Here is a 20,167-nt window from a genome sequence, read left to right on the forward strand (position 1 = left end):
TAGACAATTAAGACAATACCCGACTAACTTGGAGCAATCCTAAGGAACAATCATTAATAAATTATTCTAATTCGGTTTGTAAAAATCGTTAAATGGAAAATATCTGATGCTACAGTAGGACAGCTAGCTAGCTAGACACTTAGGTACAGCTTAGTAACTTGTTAAAATGAATACCTAAGTTATCAAAATGAACATAATTAATACAATATTACCGAATAATTTAATAGTATAATATTCTTTGTATTTAAACATATACTTGCCTGGTCCATCGTAGATTTGGGGATTCCGATACTTTCCCACGAATCTAACCCCTTTGGTATTGCCAATGGTTTGATGAAGTTTACATTTTTTTCTTTGATTACAACGCCATTCCCGAATGCAGCATTGTGTAACATTTCCTTCACTCTTCGCATTAGTTGTGGCTCTTTTGATGAATAGAATATTAAATGAGCATTGTTAATTAGCGCCACGCATCTTAAAGTTGTACAAATATTTTTTTTTATCTCACTATCTGAAAACAACATTTCTATTTTAGCAAAGTATGGATATTATATTTAGCTTCCAAGTACGAAATTGGTTGACCACTTTAAGAAAGCGTATAGATATCAAAAATAATGTGCTTAGAGCTAAATAACAAATTCTTATTTCTCTCACCATAATTGTTGAATAAGTCATATTTTCCGCCTATCAATATTAAATCCTGCGAACTACTTTTCTCCACATACTGTTTTAAACAATTGACACAAGCTTCTGTTGTATTCCAAATAGTCTTGATTTTGCTTAAATCTAACATTACTATATAGTAGCTTTTATTTTGCAAAGGGACAGAGGTTAAAACGTTCTTCAATAGTTCCAGTTTACCGCCATACTCCCAAACATGACATATTATCTTCTCCAATCCTTGTTTTTGACCAGATTTTCTGCCGAATGAGTATTCTAGCACAAGTGTCTCTCGAGGTGCTTCATTTTTTTCGAGAAAGTTAGAAATAAGAGTTGTTTTACCCTAAAATGAAGTTTCAAAATAGCGATAATTAGAATTAGCAAGTTAATTTTTACATACAAAACCCAATTTATATTTTTGCATGCTGTCACCGGCAGCTCCGTCCGCGCGGAATTAAAAAAAAACATAACACAGAAATCCGTTCTGGAGATACATTTAAACAAACATACATCAATCCATCGAAACATTTGCAATTATAATATTAGTAAGATAGATTTGAAGTTGGTTGATTTTTGACTATGGGTAGCTGAGGACGACGAGATATGTGGTTTTCGTTGTACCAAATTAATAAAAATTAAAAAGGTTATTCTTATTTCCAAAATTGAAAAGAGATGTATTATACTATTTTTGTAATACAAGTGTTACGACGTGGACACTTCCAGTAAGATATGATTACTAAGTGCTTGATTAACTTTACTTACCGCTGATTTACTACCAACTGCAAATATAGTTCTCGAAGTATGTTCATTGGATTGTGCTATAATGTTGTTCACAATGTCGGTTGCTTTTTCTGGTAGAGTTTCCATTTTGTAATATTTGTGTGATTTACGACACAGTATTTGTCATATCGAGTACTGTTACACCGCTTTTGGATTTGTTTGTCACGCGTTACTAGGCAACAAATACTACCTACTACTAAACCCCTCTGTTCCATTCTCTTTGCTCTGTTCCCTCATAGCCATAATGTGGGACGCCACGGGATCGTGTTAACTTACCACCGCGACGCCCCACTGAAACCTACTACCCTATTGAAAAAAACACCCAGACTTAAATAGCATGGGTAATTGGGTGGTATTTTATAACTGACCTTCATAAGTGCACAGATTTGTTAGTCAATAACTCGGTCGTTATAAAGCATGCGTGGTGCGAGAGGTTTCTTGTTCACACATGTACTACTCGTATGCTGTTTCCTATGCGTTTAACTTCTTTATACTAGTCAACTGAGACCCCTCACGATGCTTGCTTTACATTGACCAATCGTTTTCATCAGTTGTTAGCCCGTATGCGTGGAGTCCACTATAAACGGCCGAGTTATCAACTAATGAAATTGCGCTCTAATACACTGAACAGGCTACAGGCAGTGGTATTTTTGGTCGATATTTGTGCAAACTATGCAATAACAACTTTCACCAAATGTGATCGTAAGTTGTAAATGTTATAATCTTTGGTTGTAAAGATCTTTAGGAATTTTAAATAAAAATTGCACTAATACTTGCAATGAGATCATCATTATATTAATTGCTTATAAATATATCACACATCAACTAACTTATTGACATTCAAAAACAAACTATTAACACATATTTTATATTTGATAACAAATTATTCAGTACACATAATTATGAAGCTTCACTGGAGTTTTAAGTGTTTAGACATGTTTTTCAGCACATAATGTAATGTAGCAAGCTCTTTATAATGTTGACTACTTATAAAACAGATTCTGCAAGTGGTTTATAAGTGTGTATCAGCTTTTGGATATTTCAGTTTTTCTTTAATGATTTGCAACAAGTTTAATTTCAGAGTTGAAACTTAGACAATGCCTATACACAGTTGAAAAAACTTATTTTTCACAGTTATTGATCTCAATTTCCTTCAACTGAATTTCATTGTTAAGTGTATGTAAAATATCTTGAAACCTTTGTTTCAAAGTCATATTTTGAAGACCTGAAATTTCAAGTTGTGTTCTATGTTTTCTCAGCTTAAGTTCTTCAAGCTCAGCTGTGAGTTGTTGGACCTTCACATTTTGGGTAGAACTATCATTAAAATCATGTTTGTACTGGTCCTTATAGCTACTGCTACCTGAAACCACTGTAGCGCTTTTTTTATTCATACCTGGCGTGACTATATTACTAGCCCTACTGGGGGAGCTAAACATTTCAGACTTGAATTGAGTTACCACTTGTCTTCCCTTGTATTCAGACCCTTGAACAGAATTTGAGTCAGACATCTGGTCTTCACAAGCTGACATTCTGCTGTCTTCTATATCAATATTATCATCTTCTGCATCACTGTCACTAACTGCCCCACCAAAAATATCTTCGACTTTGGACTGGTTATTTGAACTTTGTTCTGCTTTTACAATTAGATTTTTCTTTGTCTTTGGCTTAGTGGGCAATACACTTTCATTCCTTGCATTGTCATTTTCTTCTTTTATAACTTCCCATGTTACACTAACAGCTTCATTATCTGCTCTAAGAAGCCTTTTAACTTCCTTTTCTATTTCTGGAGCTTCTGCACATTTCTTTTTTAAAGTTTTTCTAAAACGTCTTCTTCTGATATTCTTTGTTGGAGGAGTAATACCATGTGGCCAAAGAAATTTTTTGTCAACTTTCAAAGGATCTTTTTTCTTATTTTTGCTGGGCAACTCTTCTTCACTTGTATGGTCAATTTCTTCTTTACATATCATCATTTGGCATATATCCGCAGTTTTGTAAACACTTTTTCTATCGATTGTTTTTAGTGATTCTGTTATAGTTGGCAAATCCACAACTTTGGCATGTAAAAGCCAATGATCAAATCGTACCTCCCCGTGCCTCATATCATTTTCTAGACTAATGGAAAGTCTATTTTTAAAATTCTCACCAGATTTTATCAATTCTTTCAATGATTTTGCAGGTTCTTCAGGAAATCTCATGATAAATTGACTCTCCAATTCAACTGGGTAGTCTGGGTCTTTTTTATCTTTATTCATTTTAGAATCTTATTTTTCCTTGTAACAAATAGAAAAATATTTCTTGATAAAAATAAAATTCTCGAATCTGATTTTTCTATGACAGTGCTACTAAGCGATATGATAGCTATATTGTTTGCCTGATTACTACTAAATTCTAATGTGTTTTCAAGTTTCTCTCGCTTATTGCTTGTCCCAGCTCACCTTTTTCGTAAACTTGGAATATTAGATCATATTGGAAATTAGATTATTGAATTGAATATATTGGACAGAACTGGACAGTTTCCTTGACAATGACATTGGCACAAAAATATGATATTGACTTAATCCACCAAAGACCACATAAGAGAAAAATCCACGGAGCGTTCTACTACAGATTGAAACCAATGTCTATGTAAATTGTATCAGGCCTTTTATCCTAGTTATGCTCAATATTATGCTTAATGTATAAAAATAATCAATAATTGACAATGATTTTTACTTATTAATATGTAAATATTTTAGTACTTCTACGGCCCACCGTTAATCACGAGCCACTAGATACAGGGCCTGGTAAAAAAAAAATCATTTGGCAACACTGATGTGGTGAATGACATGAATTTTGAATAAATATTTGTGTGCGACCGTTGATTGTAATTGAAAATTAGTGTTAACTACAAACTAAACATTTGAATTTATACTTAATTGCAAGTTAGATAAGCTATTGTTTAAACTGGAAAGAAATATCCGTAAATCGAAATTTACGAGATACTTGAGAAATTTAAAGTTGGAAAAGGATTCTATTTGTTTTGATCATAATGGAAAAACGTAAGTAATCAATATACCACCAGAAGATGAATATTATTAAAACACGGAGAGCTTTATTTTTATGCAATGTACATACGGACCACTATATTTATTTTCCTAAAAAAACAAACAAGTGTTTGGTGGTACTTATACTTTCATAATGTTCTCTACTTTGTATAATACTTTAGAGATACAATATCAATTTACAATTTAAGTACAATAAAATGTAGATAGCAATACACGAAGCAAAATACATGAATTTGCATTTAAAATATATAATGTATATTTTTAATACATAGGCATGTTTTAATTTACTGGTAAGTTTAAAAAGTTTTTACTTTAGAAATTGTTTTTGTGTTTCAGTTGTGACTGGACAAATAGCTTCCATGGATCAATTCGTTGATAATTGGAATGCATTTTTCCAAGATTTTCCCATTACTGTTGACACATTAAAAAATTCACACGGAATGACACAGGCTGTTCTTAAAGTTTTTAGTAAACTTGGTATTGACAGTGATGCTGTTTTGCAGGCAAGTTTTAAAAGTAGTGTAATAGTTAACTTCAACTTGCATGACCTAATTTAATTTATCTTCTTACAGCCCCCACCTGAAGAGAACCGTAATGAACACATGGTTTACTTCTGGGACTTAATACCTATAATCAACATGTCTCGCATAGTGAAATTTTTTATGCCTAAATTTGGAATTAAATTTACTTTTATTCAGTTTCTCCAACCAATTACAAAAAATACCTATAGCATTTTACTTATACTGTTCAATTTGGTACTGTTTTGTGAGCAACGCTTGGAAGAGATTGCCCCTGCTGAAAGAGAATTGTTCTTGCAGAGTGAAAAGGTAAAATTTTGACATTTTCTATGCTATATTTTATATTCATACATTGAATTAAGGTATTGACCATTATTATGTTTTAATTGTCTTCTATAGTGTGAGTTTTAGGGACTTTATTTAAAATCTTTCTTAGTTATTTCTCCATCTTTATTTGTTTTTGAAGTTTAAGAGAAAATTAAAAAAATAGTGATTGTATTTTATATTCCTCTGACTTTTTTCTCTATTTATGTGTCTAATTTATAACATAACTCTGTATTTCTCATGGTAATGTATAACAATGGACTAAATATATATATCAAGTTTTAGATGAAAATTTAGGAAAAAATGAATTATTAATCATGGATTTTTCTGAATTATGCGACTACTACTGTATTAGAAAAAAATATTTAATAATAAAAAATGTTTCAGGTAAAAATTTTGGAAGACAGAATAAACAAATTGCAAGTATTACTCAATGAACAGGCACATGAAAAAGCCAAGCGAGCTGAAAGACTAGAAATTGTAAGTTTAAAAATATACTATTGACCCTACTTTTAGTGTTTTTTAAGTTTGTAAGAGGTTTCTAATTTTAGTTAATATCAGGGATACTCGCAAATAATTTATTGAAATTTAAATTTACAGATAGCCAGTGAACAAAAAAAGCTCGAAGAAGAATTAAAGCATGAAAAAGAAGCGCATGATGTTATAAAAAAGGAATTGGAAATAATATTAAATGAAAACAAACAAATGGAAATTATTTTGGAACAAAAAAAGACACATAGGGATGGTCTGATTGCTGAAGTAGAAAAGTTAAGAGGTCAGAGAGTGTATGATGCGGAAGACATAAAAGCCCAGGTAGAGCAGGCGACACACAATGTGCAAGAGGCAGAAGATAAGTTGACCAGTTTGAGAGCAACTTTAATGCAGAAAGAAAACTGTCTTAAAAATTTACAAGCAATAAAACCAAATCTAACTCTCGCCAACAATTTGTTACATGAAATAATGAACCTCACTGATAGCTTGAAGTAAGTTATCTGCAGAATATTTATAATTCATTTACGTAAAGTTATTTTTATGCATATACCAATGAATTAAAAAAAAACACACTACTGTTTTAAAACGATACTGCTGAATATGTTAATTTAATTCTAATCTTTACAATAAAATGTACAATTTACAGAATACTGCATTACCAATCAACCAAGTTACAAGTGAATGTTATAATATTTTTAGAATTATCTGGATAGTAGTAAATCTAATTGCATAATTATCAATGTTTCAGCAACTATGATTCTGATGATTTAGATTCTGATAGTAAAGAAGGAGAGTTAAAAGTATTTAATACAGAATTAACAGAGCTGGAGACAAAGCTGGAAGAACTTAGAGCAGCCAGAGCAGAAGCGGCTAATAAGAGGCAAGAAAATCAAGTGAAAAGGCAACAGGAGAAAACAGCTGCACTGACGTAACTAACTTGAATAAGTCTTTAATACATATGAATTGAGAACATTACAACTGAACAGATATGAACTCACGATATACCTACTTTCATTGCTTTCAGAAATCTTCGCAAAGCAGAAGCAATGGAAAAGGAATACAGGGAGCAAGCTAAGAAAGCAAAGCAGCAGATAGAAGAAATTAAACAGCACACTATAAAATATGAAGCTGAGAAATCTGAAGGAATGGAAGAGCTTGCCAAATTAAAATACACCTTTACAAATGAGGTAAGGAACATTTTGTCCACATTTTACAAGCTAATAGAATATTCTTGGAATTTTTTTAACGGTTTTTTTCAATATTATCTATTTATTTCAGTTAAAATCAGTCGAAGATGCGATGATAAAAAAAATTATGGAAGCACAAAAGATGATCGAGGAGAGACTTCGTAATCATCGGTCTTAATACATATTAACTTTATCTAAAACTAGGAATACAGAAATTGCATGCGGTATTATTCTTTTTCTATATGGCAACAATCCTCATCTACTTTGAGTCTCACTAAACTAATGTCTTTTATTATGTTATGTTTATAATCAGTATTTCAGCTTTCAGAAAATTGTAATGCCTATATATATATAATTGTTTCGACATAATATGGCGAGATTTTGTATTTTTCTGGAAAGCCTCAGATTTATATTAAAAATATATGAATTCAAGATTGAATACTCTGATAGACATGAAACGTAAATAGTGAATTGATCTTATGCTGCTGTCAAAGCTCCACATAGTTTAAACAAATTATTATTTATAATTAATTGTAAGCTAATAAATAATAATAAATGTATGATACACTTAGTACTTATTTTTACAACAAACCTATAAAATAGAGTTACCACCTGATCGTTACCATCAGGGCCTTAACCAAGCCTTTAATGTCGGTATTCAAATAGGCACAAGAAGCCACGGCTTATAGCCTGTTCATGTCAACGCTTTTTATATACTCTTTGCTTTTACGACAAAATATATTTTCTCTTTAACCACTGCCCAACATATTACTACTCTTTACCCATTTTATACTCTTTGCCTTTGTTTCCTTCATATTGGTTTTGGTTGATTTGATTGCTAAAATTATACGAAGAAAAATAATTGTGTACTCTGAAATTCCATTGTGCACAAATGAGTTTTCTCTTTTCTTTTGATTTCTATTTCATATTTTGTGAAAAACCGTGTTCTTAAACGGGATTTATATCGTCATAGTCGTTATGGTTAATTGATTGTAAGTCTAAGGAGACATTGTTGACACCTTCGTTTTTTGTATTTCAACATTATTTTCATAAAGGTTTATAGACCTGTTAGAGAGTTAATAACTTATGTTGTAAGTTCCTTTAACTGTGTAAAAAATGATACTTTTACTTTAAGTACATCGTTAACATGTATATTTATGTTGCAAAAGAGAAAGGTGCATCATTCACTATTGTTGTAACCTAGATTTAATTTGAAAAAAAATCATTGTGCGCATTATTTTATGAATTGCCTTCATCACAATTTTTTCTACGAAAATAATATATACTCATTTAAAATAATTATTTTGATTTTATGTATTTAATTAATCATCTATTGTTTATGATCAAAACACGACATACTTGAAAAGATAACAAATAACAAATCTTGTCCATAACGTCCATAACATTGTACTTTTTAATTAATAATCACACTTCTTTTATAATCAGTATATTAAATAATATCTTCCTTCTCTTCTGTTTTATAGCAATTCTCATGTAAATGATAAATTTATTGACATACAACTTTTCAATAAAGTTTTTTATTTTCAGACAATTAGCAAGTTTCAAATTGTAAGAAGGTAAGATTCATCACAATTTTTGGTAATGTTTGTCCGGTATAAACTGCATAACAAATAATTCAGTCATGATAATTAGATCTAAAGGACTGGTGTATTTAACCAAAATTATGAATATATTCATAATGTTTGCTGTATTGATAATAAAAAAGTCAACTATTCACTAATGTCGCCAATATTTTCAAAGCTGAAGCATTGCACAACAATGTGCAATTTATAATTTTGTAACATATGTCCTTAATGTTATATAGTTGAGTTTATATCTACTAAATACCTATGTATGTAAATTTAACGTTTTCTAAATGTAACATACTACTAAATTTTATAATAATACTGACAATGCAAGAAATTGTAACAACTTACTCGTATTAACGGTTTAAAACAGTGTAGTTAATTATTTTTCAAGATGGCGGAAGTGGATCCAGAAACATTATTGGAATGGCTGCTCACTGGGCAAGGCGATGAAAGGGATATGCAGCTTATTGCATTAGAACAACTTTGTATGCTCTTGCTTATGTCAGATAATGTCGACAGATGCTTTGAAAGGTATAAAATCTTCCCTTTTTATGAACCCTTTAAGTCTGAAATATTTCAAAATGACCTTTATAAACCTTTTTAAAGACTAGCAACATACCATGGTTAGAAAGCTATAAAAGAAATTATATGTTTTTATTTTCAAGCTATTGTGATATGCTAAATTACCATATGACCATATTAGGAGTCTTTATAATAAAAACTACTTTTTTTATTTTATATATAAACTAACTATAAACTTTTAAAATTATATAATCATAATTATGCAAAATTATATACTTACAATGCAAATAGAAGATTTAACATATTTTTACCATATTGTTGCAGCTGTCCCCCTCGAACATTTCTCCCAGCTCTTTGCAAAATATTCCTAGATGAATGTGCACCAGATAATGTTTTAGAAGTAACAGCAAGAGCTATCACTTACTATCTGGATGTTTCTGGTAATTTGAATAAAACATTGCAACATATTCTTAGTTAAATGTGAAATTATACTAACATATAATTTTTTTTTATTATTGCAGCTGAATGTACAAGACGGATTGTAGCTATAGAAGGTGCTATCAAAGCTATTTGCAATAGACTACTCACTGTTGATCCAAATAATCGCACAAGTAAAGACCTTGCTGAACAATGTATCAAGGTAATTTTTTCAACACTTTAAAACATGCTTTTCATTGGACAGATTTTTTTTGCTGTTGTCTGTATATGATGAGATATAATTCATTTGTTTGATACTCTTATAGGTTTTGGAATTGGTGTGCACTCGAGAAGCAGGTGCAGTGTGGGAAGGGGGTGGCCTGCCAGCCGTGCTGCACTTTATCACACACTATGGCACATCTGTCCATAAAGATACTTTACATTCTGCTATGGCTGTAGTCTCAAGGTAATTTAAAAGTGTTTTTTTTTGTGTTTCAATCATTACTTTTTCTTTATCTTAAGGTCTTCTACTTCCTATTTTTTCCAACTGACAGGAATGTTTTTCAGGTTGTGGATATATTATATTTGTGGACTGACATATTCTGTCTAAATGGTTCGGCAAGCTTAGAAAACTACCATTGTTGATATTTTCTCTCAAGTGATAGGGGAAGTCACTTGGGCGTATTGATTTTTCAAGTTAATAATTGCATGCAATGCAATGCATCAATTTATATGACTTATGATTTTTTTAGGGTGTGTGGTAAAATGGAACCGGGTGACGAGCGCGTTGGCGACGCGGTGTCATCTCTGTCCGCACTGCTGCGGCACAGCGACGCGCGCGTAGCGGACGCTGCGCTGCGATGCTTCGCCTCGCTAGCTGACCGATTTGCGCGTGCACACGCTGATCCCGCACCTCTAGCTGAACATGGTCATTATATTTTTTTATTCATAACTAGCTATTGCCCGCACACACACACACACTATGTTCTACAACTATACTAAATTTCAGCGACATCCATCCAGCCGTTCCGGAGATACCTTCAAACAAAGATCCATCCATCTAAACATTCGCATTATTATATTCGTAAGACTACTTATCGATCTTGACGCCTCTTCTTCTTCTACTTGCTTGCTTTTTATTTAACTTACTAATAAGTTAAATAAAAAGCAGCTCTTCAAGTCATAAATTCGAAAAAATTAAAAAAAAAAGAATAAATAGTATCCTATGTCCGTCTCCATGCTCTAAGCTACCTCCTCACCAATTTTCAACCATATCGGTAAAGCCGCACTTGAGTTATAAATAGTGTAACTAACACGACTTTCTTTTATAAATATATAGATGTTTTTATGACTTGAATATTTAATGGAATGATTAATGGTTGTAATTTTGTAACTAAAAAATAACTTTGTGTTAAAACAGGGCTCATTGAGGAATTGGTGCGAAGGCTCGGTAGCACAGAGACGAGTGACGACAAATGCTTGGTGCCCTCTGTGTCCACCACGGTTAGCCTGTTGTCGACCTTGTGCCGTGGGTCCGCACAGATAACTCATGTATGTTACATTTTTATATTCACCACCGGTAAAAATTATTATTATATGATACATATAGAATGAGAAAAATGTGGGATAAATTTGTTTAGCATGTTATAAAAGTTTGATTGTCGCAGGACCTGGTGCGCTTGGACTTGTGTTCGGCGATAGAGGCAGCGGTGCAAGCGGACGAACGTTGGTGCTTGGAGTGCATGCGCCTTGTCGATCTGCTGCTTGTCCTCCTCTGTGAAGGCAGACATGCCATACAAACGTAAGTATTTCCTCACACGCTACGAAGATCAAGTAAAATCTGAAATTCATGTAACATTGATTTTTAAGATAATTATTCATTAGCAGTAGTAGCTGTCGCCCGGGACTTCGTCAGGGCAGAACAAAAAAACATAGACTAGTTTTTGTTTTCAAAGACAAAATATGTATAGGTTGATATTTATTTATTAAGTAGGTAAGGTAAACATTAAGAATGTGAAGTAATAATTATAATATTCCAGAGGGACAAGTCGCACTGTCAACTCAGTGACGGGGTCTAGCAGCGGCGCGAGCGGCGAGGGATCGAGTGGTAGCGGTAGTGGTGGCGGAGGTGGGGCGCGCGGGGACAAGTCGCACCGTCAGCTCATCGACTGCATCCGCGGCAAGGACACCGACGCCCTGCTCGCCGCAGTCTCCAGCGGTGCCGTCGACGTCAACTTCACTGATGACGTCGGACAGACTCTGCTCAACTGGGCCGCCGCTTTCGGCACCAGGGAAATGGTCGAGTTCCTCTGCGAGAAAGGTAACTAGAATCTAAATATTATACATTACAACATGTGATGCTATATAATGAAAAACAAAAATATTCTGGACGCGTATAAAAAAACACTATATAAATATGTAATCATTTAATTCAACTCAATTTTTTTAATAGCTAAAAAGTGTAACAACCGTTGTTACTTTATAAAGTAGTTCTTAAATTAATAAAAATGTTCGTGTATTCAGGTGCGGATGTAAATCGTGGTCAGCGCAGTTCGTCACTGCACTACGCGGCTTGCTTCGGCCGACCCGCCATAGCAAAGGTGCTGCTGCGGTACGGCGCCAATGCCGACTTGCGCGACGAGGACGGCAAGACGCCGCTAGACAAGGCCAGAGAGAGACACGATCAAGGTTTGAACACACCACTTATCACATACATAGAGATTTTTTTTCCATTTTTATTATTTGAAGCGTTTTCAATAGTTCATTACATGGTAGATTTTTATGAAAAACATTTTAAATATTTTGGTCAGGACACCGAGAGGTGGCGGCAATCCTACAGTGCCCCGGCGAGTGGCTCGTCGTCAGCAACCATGACTCGCCCGCCTCCTCCAACGACGACGATTTCCCCGAAACCGGCGACAAAGAGATGGCCGCCGTTTATCTCGAGTAAGCGTTGTTTTTGCAGCCCAATGTGATTAATATTTTTTGATTAATTATTATATTTGCATATTCTACAGGAACAATTTGTTTTCTGGCTATACCAGTATCGTTATATGTCAGTATATGATTGCGATCTTTAGACGGCTGGTGCCGGTGTTCTGCGCGCGGTACTTGGGCGCCGGCGGCGCGGGAGTGCGACGGGCCTGCCTGTCGCTGGTGCGCAAGATGGTTCACTACGCGCCCGCCAAGCTTCTGCGCGACCTCTCCACGCCGCGCGCCGCAGCTCTGCTCACACACCTCGTTGCCAACGTCCTCGACAACCAGGTAATCAGACTATATTTTTATATATGCTTTACTTTGGTCAAGGTTTTGAAAACATATGAGATGATGATCATATGAAAACCTCTGTTAAAGAGATAATAATCACCGTAAAAAAGTTGTAATATAATGGTTGATAACGGGTATCCGCACGTGGTGGCAGGGGGAGTTTTCGCCGCGGCGGCCGCCGCAGCGCCACCTGCGCAGCCGCTATATCTGCGCGCCGCTGGTAACCTTCCGATGGTGTGATGAATGCTCGCATCCCATGCTCTCACTCTCCCAAGTCCATACCACACGCTCATAGCTGGCTCTTAATCAATGGTCGTTTCTTATACAGAGCAACTGAATTATGTATAGAGAATGTACATGAAATTTCCATTATATGTATTACAAATTTGATTCCCTTGGCAATATTTAACGGTCGTTGCCACTAGATGTTTTAGTTGCATTCACACAAGGAGTTGTATATAGGTGTTTAGAAGAATTGGCCACTGAATTAGTATTATGTTAATCTTCGTAATGGGAAAGAGCGGTCTATATATACAATTTACAGTCATGGGATTCGATTAATAACTAAATTTGCGCGTCTCCATTTCTTTAGAGCCACCTTTAACATCTGCCACATAATATTTTTCCATATAAAATATTACCATTGTTTTGTTTTGAAAGTACTATATTGTTTTTGTAAATATGATATGCACTATTAATAACACTAATTAGCGTTTTTTGATGAATACTTGGTATTGTTAAGGAAAAGACATAACTGTGTAGTTGAATTGCATTTTGTATATTAAAACATCACACCATCGAAATTTACCTGCATTGAGCCGTCGTTGTCGTTTTTGTGCTTTTACCAACTTTAATACATTTCGTAATAATCGAAGTTATTTTAAATCAAATATATAACATAGAAATGTATCAGAAAAAATCACCCCAGGACGTGATTGTAGCAGTTACCTTTGTGACGTTTTTCTTCTAGAATGAATTTATTTAATATGTAAAAGAAATGTTTAGGAATTGTTAGGAAATATTAACATTGACAAGTTGAAGAAAAGGACGTGTTGGGAGAAAGTCGATTGTAACTATTGATTGCTTGCAGGACGACGACGACGGGCACCTGATCGTGCTGGGCATAGCAGAGGAGCTGATGGTGAAAGCGGCCGACATCTACCTGGAGCAGTTCGCGCGACTCGGAGTTTTCAGCAAGGTGGAGGCGCTGGCCGCCGTGCCCGCTCAGTCCACGCAACACCTCTCCGCCGATGGAGAAACTCTCATCGCCGGTAAATTGTCATCACGAAACTTTTTTTTCAACCTTACGCTAGGAAATTATTAAAAGGATTCCAAAAGTAAAATCGAAATTTGCTTGTGTATCGTATGTAACAAAACCAGTTTGGGCCGTAAAAAAGTGGGTAATTCTTGATTTATTTTTGGTTTGGAATAAGGTCGTGGTGAGGACGCGGCGTCGTTGTGTAGCGGCGTGGCGTACAGCTGGGGCGAATGGGCGCTGTGCCGCGGTCGTGACGCGCTCTACGCCTGGAGCGACGCCGCCGCGCTCGAGCTTAGCACTGGCAGCAATGGCTGGTTCCGATTCTTGCTCGACGGAAAGCTCGCCACCATGTACTCCAGCGGCAGCCCCGAGCACCAGACCGACAATACAGGTCAGCCCATACACTACCCCCACATACACAAAAAAATTAAATAGCTGTAGCTTTGCCACAGTTCTTATTTTTCTAGTGGAAATATTTGTTGATATATATGTTCTTATTACAGAGAATCGTGGTGAATTTATTGACAAATTACAAAGAGCTAGAGCTTCTGTCAAGAATTCAGTACCTCAGCCTATTCTGTCAAAACCAGGACCTGCTAAACTTATACTTGGAAACTGGACTTTGTCCTGCAAAAAGTAAGTTATGTGAAAATAGTTAGAATTATGTTCAACTACTTGCTATATCAACGTCTAAGTTTTTAATTGTTTTATGTATCGGTCACATTGAATAAATCAATGTTTTAGGGAGAAGGAACTTCTTATCCATAACACAGATGGCCAGCAACAGACAACAATACTTCGAGAGGATTTACCAGGATTTATATTTGAATCTAATAGAGGAACCAAGCACTCTTTTACAGCAGAAACATTTTTAGGTACAATACAATTTTTTTTTAGTTTATGTCTTTCCATTTGGTTATTTAATTTCTTTAATATATGATATCCATTTTCAGGCCCAGAACTATCGAGCGGCTGGGTGGATCGAAGACCCGTTGTGGTTAACAACGGAAACACCGGCCAAAATCGATCTCGGCTCTCTGCAAAAACTGAAGCACAAAAAACACAGGTTAGTGTTTAATTTGAAGCCCCCGCAAAAAATTACGATTTCAAGGAAATTATACAATTTAAATACAAATTATGAGTGTAGCAGTGCAATAGTAAATTATGAGTGTCAATGTGACATATCGAATTAAATTTCATATTGATGGTTGGTTTGACTTATAATAAGAGATGTCGTTTCTGTATGCAGGTGTCTGAGCGTGCGCGTGCGCTGTACACACGTCATCTGTCGAGCGCAGCGACGCGCCAGCCTCGCCCACCCGTCGCGCGCCTGCGCGCTTTGCTCGCACGGCTGCAGCGTCTCGCCACGCACGCCACTGGTAAGTCTTTACACCCATGTAAATTATAATTTGTACACTGTGAACGAATTTAATGATATTTCTAAATTACTTATGCTTCCATGTAGGCGAATGGCAGCAGGAATTAAAAGAATCGTTGGATCAATTGTCGGAGTTATTGTGCGGCGATGAACTACTTTCCGCTTACGAACTGCAGTCTTCGGGGCTGGCACCGGCTTTGCTGCATGTGTTGTCCGCGCAATCGAATGGTACCATTACTTTCAAACACTAAGTTTCATTTTACGATTTTATTTGTGTTAAACCAGTTTATTTGTGAAAGCCACGAAGGTCAACAAAGATTCTCTCCAGCGTTACATTTTTTAATGATTTTAATTAATTTATTGTTTTGTTTGGCAGATACGCCAGGTCAGCAGTTGGAACGCGAACGCGTGTTGCGTGAATGGCTGACGCGCGACGAGTGCGCAACGGGCGCGGCGCTGGCGGCGCGGCTGGTGGGCGTGCTGGAGAGTGTGGAGCGGCTACCCGTACTCGCGCCCGCTACTGACGCGCCCGCTCCTGCCGCCGGCTCCCTGCACCACCTCGCCAAACGTATTAGGTATGTTATAAAACGAACGTACACATCATTGTTTTTTGTCGGTAAAACGTTATTTGAGAAATAAATTTAACATATATTCGCACAGACAATCTACATGTCTTTTTTGCTAATAACAATTGTTTATGGTACACGTAGACTCCGCGTTGAACGCGCTAGCGAGGAGACGGCGGAGGAGAGCGGCGGTAGTAGCAACAACGCCGGCAGGAACCTGAAAGTGGAGGCGCTTACCACCGTGCGCCAGCTCGAGCGTTTCCTCGCCAAATCCGTCGCACGCCAATGGTACGACATGGAGCGCTCAACTTTCACATTCGTGCAAAAGATCAAAGCGGAAGCGCCTATTAACTTCGTTTACGACGTAAGTGACTACTATACATACTGTATCTATTAAATAGGTGTATGCTTCTTTTTACTTCGATAAATCTTAACATTCATATCCTTAAAATAAATAAATAAAAATTGAAATAATTTTTTATTTAACAGCATGACTTCGATGAAAACGGCGTGATATACTTCATCGGTAGCAACGCTGGTACCTGCGAGTGGGTAAACCCTGGCGCGCACGGGCTGGTGAGCGTGTGGTCGTCGGACGGGCGGCAGCTGCCGTATGGCCGTGCAGAGGACGTGCTCTCGCGTTCGCCGGAACCTCTCAACGTTCACACAAATGACGATAGGCGCGCTTTTATCGCGGTCGACCTCGGACTCAACATCATTCCTTCAGCCTATACTCTTCGCCATGCACGTGGCTACGGCCGTTCAGCTCTGCGCAATTGGCTGTTCCAAGTAAGTATTTTAATAAAAAACTTTCAATTGATCACATTTTGCTGCTCTACTCTAGAAACACCCTGGTTAAATATATTTAAAATTCCTTTTTACAATCCTATGTCCAATATCTGTCTAATCCAGATGTCTATGGACGGTGTGACGTGGAGCACGCTGGCGGCGCACAGCGACGAACAGGCGCTGCAGGAGCCGGGCAGTACGGCCACGTGGCGATTGCGCGCCGACGCCGCCTACCGCTACCTGCGCGTGCAGCAGAATGGCAAGAATGCCAGCGGACAGAGCCACTATCTATCTCTGTCAGGGTTCGAAATCTACGGCAAGGTCAGTGTCAAATGTCGCCACTTCGAATATTTGACTACGATTGGACTTTCTTAGGCAATGATAGTTGAGCAATACAGTTTCTGGTATTTGTGTCATGAATTTGACGTGCGATTCATAACTATAATTTAAATTGTATGTTTATCTTCAGGTCGTGAGCGTGATTGAGAGTCCGCCTCGTCAATGCGCGGGCACTGGCGCTGCGGTGACAACGGGCGCGGCTGCTGGCGCGGCGACTGGCGGGGCCTGCGTGGCACGCGCTCGGCGCTGGTCTCGAGGCGCTCGCGGTCTGTGCGTGGGCGCACGTGTCATGCGCGGAGTCGACTGGAAGTGGCGCGACCAGGACGGGCCACAACCTGCCCTCGGCACTGTCACATCTGATTTACACAATGGTTGGGTTGACGTCAGGTACGTTGCTACCAATGTGCATTCTTAAACATTAATACATATAATTTTATTATATAAATACTTTATTAAATTATAGATTTGATCAAATGACATACTTGTAAGTGACAGATAAACGATATTGGATTGATACGAAGCATGTGCCGCAGGTGGGACCACGGCGGGCGCAACTCGTACCGCATGGGCGCGGAGGGCAAGTTCGATTTGAAGGTGGTGAGCGGAGGCGCGAGCGGAGCAGCCGCGGCTCTGGCTGGAGGCGCAGGCGCCAGTGAGTCGCGTGCGGGCCGCAAGAGCCACTCCACGCCCAGCCTGCCGGACGCCACCGCTGTTGACCACCAGGTCATTCTTTTATTATAGATTCGGTTTATTTAGTATAGTTTCTGTTTAAGCCTATTGTCCTTTGCGTGCTGTTTAGCAAAACTCTTACTAAACAGCAGATTGCACCTTTAACAGATTATAGAATAATGATTTTTTAAAGAATGACGGCATGAATAAATATAGATATATCAGTGGAAGGGATCGACTTAAAATCAGTAAATGTCGGCAGATGTCGGTAGCATCAACGGAACAGGCATCGTCTGCGGACAACATATCTGGCGAAGAGATGCCCAGCAACATGTCGCGACCGAGGATGCACGCCACCGACGACGTCTCGGCTATCAATAATTCCTCGCACCATATTAATACCGGTGAATATTCATTATTCCTAAACCGTTCCTGGTATTTTAAAGATTTTTTTTCTCGTCTCAAGCTGTTCATAAACTGAACATATTATTACATTATTGAATACGTAGTTATGTAAATAAATTAATTTATCTATTATTAGATCTAGCGACCATAGTGGAGTCTTTAACACTTGGAGCGGAAGGAAATAATTGCCTAGCGGACTTGGGCAATGCCTCGTTCACTAACATGGAAATGGGGCCAGCAAGCATTACTGATATAACCAAGCCGTATCCAGCGAAGGAACCTGTGCCCGAAGCAAATACTCAAGAGGTGGGCTACAAACATTTGTCATCTTTTGAATACAACATATCTTCGTTCATCTTTATGACATAATCTTTATTTTGTTATATCGGAAAAATAATTGTCTCAACGTTATTGCTTAATTTGATAAAGAATGTTATCCGTTGTATTATTTAGGAGAGTGATGTGCGTAGTAACGAAGGCGACGCAATGCGCAACAGCGCCAACGCCCTGCTGTCGAGCGAGTTGCTCGCGCTGCCCGCCTCGCTGCTGCACACGCTGCGTAACAACGCCAACAGGCTGCACATACAGGTCTTTAACACTAACAAACAATATACTGCTTGCATATGTCAATACACCCGAATCATAACAAGCTTAGGTTAATAAGAAAACTTTTTAAACATACACATTGTAAGTCTTATAACAAGAATTTTGTTTATTAGAAGTAATATTTATTGTAGTAGAACCTCTTTAAAAATCTTTGTCTGTCCGTAGTGTGAGGATAATGAGGGCGGCGAGGGTCAGTTCAGCGAGCACAAGAAAGACAACCAAGCTTCGAGCACCGGTGCCATGAGCGCCAGCGAGCCTGACCTTACCCAACAAGTAATATACTAAAACTGTTTTGACATTTTAAGAGTAAACTCAAAACTTATCTTTTGTTGACTTGTAAAGCACTAAATCCTAATAATATGATGCATGTCAGGGCGCGGCTCGATTGCTGGAGTCGCTGGGCGTGGCGCGCGCAGCCGTCGTACGCTCGGCAGCACCGCAGCGCAGCGCACGACACAACCACGGCGGCGGTCTCTTCCCCGGGTAAAAACAACTTATATTTTACCTGATGATTCTTCCACTATAAAATGTTCTGTATTATTACAAGCTTACTGCAACGAAGTTATAATCGGAGTCGTTCAATGGACACTATATGGTTACGCAGGTTGGTGCGCCTAGCGCTCTCCAGTAACTTTCCCGGCGGGCTGTTGTCGGCAGCGCAGAGTTATCCCTCGCTGGCGCCCAATGCGCAGAACGCCCTTACTCTATCGCTCACCTCCACCTCCAGCGAGAGTGAACAGGTACAAAGATAATGAATACATAAATTACTACCATAAGGTTAAGTGCAATTTAAATGTCATCCTTTAATTCTTCTGAAGTATTGCCTTATTCAATTTATTTCTGTAATGGTAAAGGTGTCATTGGAAGACTTCCTGGAGTCATGTCGCGCTCCTGCTCTGCTGACGGAGTTGGAAGACGATGATGAAGGTGACGACGCCCTCGACAGCGACAAAGAGAACGATCCAACTTATCAAGAGGTAACATTCACTATAATTACGGGTATATTTACGGTTGCATTAAATGTCTTGTGACGATGTTGCTATTTAGAAAGTTGTACAGTCAGCGTCATACAGATCGTAACAGACAAGATATGCAAATATATAGGTACACCAAAAGTAATCAATTATATCTGTACAACAAAAGTCCTCAAATTAATAGATACGCCGATGTACCGATGTATTTGAGCATTCACCCTGCTCAAATACATAGGTACATACACAGCGTCATAAGTCCTTCTTCTTCTTCTTCTTCTTCTTCTTCTTCTTCTTCTTCTTCTTCTTCTTCTTCTTCTTCTTCTTCTTCTTCTTCTTCTTCTTCTTCTTCTTCTTCTTCTTCTTCTTCTTCTTCTTCTTCTTCT

General features: G+C 37.5%; 4 protein-coding genes across 7 annotated transcripts in view; 2 read left to right on the forward strand and 2 right to left on the reverse strand.

The window, feature by feature from the left end:
• Positions 1-7: 7 nt before the first annotated feature.
• On the reverse strand, positions 8-1,580 carry LOC106123479 (cytoplasmic dynein 2 light intermediate chain 1). Its single transcript, XM_013319837.1, has 4 exons — positions 1,423-1,580; positions 655-1,003; positions 257-511; positions 8-39 (listed from the first exon to the last, which is right to left on the reverse strand). The coding sequence occupies exons 1-4, from the start codon at positions 1,525-1,527 to the stop codon at positions 8-10; spliced, it is 741 nt and encodes a 246-aa protein (XP_013175291.1). The 5' UTR covers positions 1,528-1,580.
• Positions 1,581-2,231: 651 nt separating this feature from the next.
• Positions 2,232-4,046, reverse strand: LOC106125142 (transcription initiation factor TFIID subunit 7). Its single transcript, XM_013322230.1, has one exon. The coding sequence runs from the start codon at positions 3,690-3,692 to the stop codon at positions 2,562-2,564; it is 1,131 nt and encodes a 376-aa protein (XP_013177684.1). The 5' UTR covers positions 3,693-4,046; the 3' UTR covers positions 2,232-2,561.
• A 239-nt stretch (positions 4,047-4,285) lies between these two features.
• On the forward strand, positions 4,286-7,374 carry LOC106125132 (kinectin). Its single transcript, XM_013322218.1, has 8 exons — positions 4,286-4,478; positions 4,821-4,987; positions 5,057-5,311; positions 5,714-5,806; positions 5,927-6,309; positions 6,567-6,746; positions 6,843-7,005; positions 7,097-7,374. The coding sequence occupies exons 1-8, from the start codon at positions 4,469-4,471 to the stop codon at positions 7,181-7,183; spliced, it is 1,338 nt and encodes a 445-aa protein (XP_013177672.1). The 5' UTR covers positions 4,286-4,468; the 3' UTR covers positions 7,184-7,374.
• A 432-nt stretch (positions 7,375-7,806) lies between these two features.
• The window catches only part of Ufd4 (ubiquitin fusion-degradation 4-like), a 22,357-nt gene continuing 9,996 nt past the window's right edge, over positions 7,807-20,167 (forward strand). Inside the window, exons 1-33 of one of the 4 annotated variants that reach the window (XM_013322176.1) lie at positions 7,807-7,997; positions 8,554-8,582; positions 8,986-9,125; positions 9,441-9,556; positions 9,638-9,756; positions 9,860-9,999; positions 10,286-10,461; positions 10,954-11,084; positions 11,201-11,334; positions 11,573-11,853; positions 12,057-12,221; positions 12,344-12,479; positions 12,614-12,797; positions 13,891-14,071; positions 14,234-14,449; positions 14,562-14,694; positions 14,803-14,933; positions 15,012-15,124; positions 15,308-15,437; positions 15,524-15,664; positions 15,813-16,011; positions 16,147-16,366; positions 16,492-16,791; positions 16,915-17,112; positions 17,261-17,517; positions 17,652-17,853; positions 18,062-18,203; positions 18,341-18,510; positions 18,658-18,792; positions 18,976-19,083; positions 19,184-19,293; positions 19,415-19,550; positions 19,665-19,787. In XM_013322176.1, coding sequence (XP_013177630.1) covers positions 8,986-9,125; positions 9,441-9,556; positions 9,638-9,756; positions 9,860-9,999; positions 10,286-10,461; positions 10,954-11,084; positions 11,201-11,334; positions 11,573-11,853; positions 12,057-12,221; positions 12,344-12,479; positions 12,614-12,797; positions 13,891-14,071; positions 14,234-14,449; positions 14,562-14,694; positions 14,803-14,933; positions 15,012-15,124; positions 15,308-15,437; positions 15,524-15,664; positions 15,813-16,011; positions 16,147-16,366; positions 16,492-16,791; positions 16,915-17,112; positions 17,261-17,517; positions 17,652-17,853; positions 18,062-18,203; positions 18,341-18,510; positions 18,658-18,792; positions 18,976-19,083; positions 19,184-19,293; positions 19,415-19,550; positions 19,665-19,787 — 5,067 coding nt within the window. In that variant the 5' untranslated portion in view covers positions 7,807-7,997; positions 8,554-8,582. The other 3 variants (XM_013322198.1, XM_013322183.1, XM_013322191.1) reach the window with 3 other exon arrangements.

This window comes from Papilio xuthus, unplaced genomic scaffold, assembly GCF_000836235.2.
Source record: "Papilio xuthus unplaced genomic scaffold, Pxut_1.1 DF828952.1, whole genome shotgun sequence".
Lineage (NCBI taxonomy): Eukaryota > Metazoa > Arthropoda > Insecta > Lepidoptera > Papilionidae > Papilio > Papilio xuthus.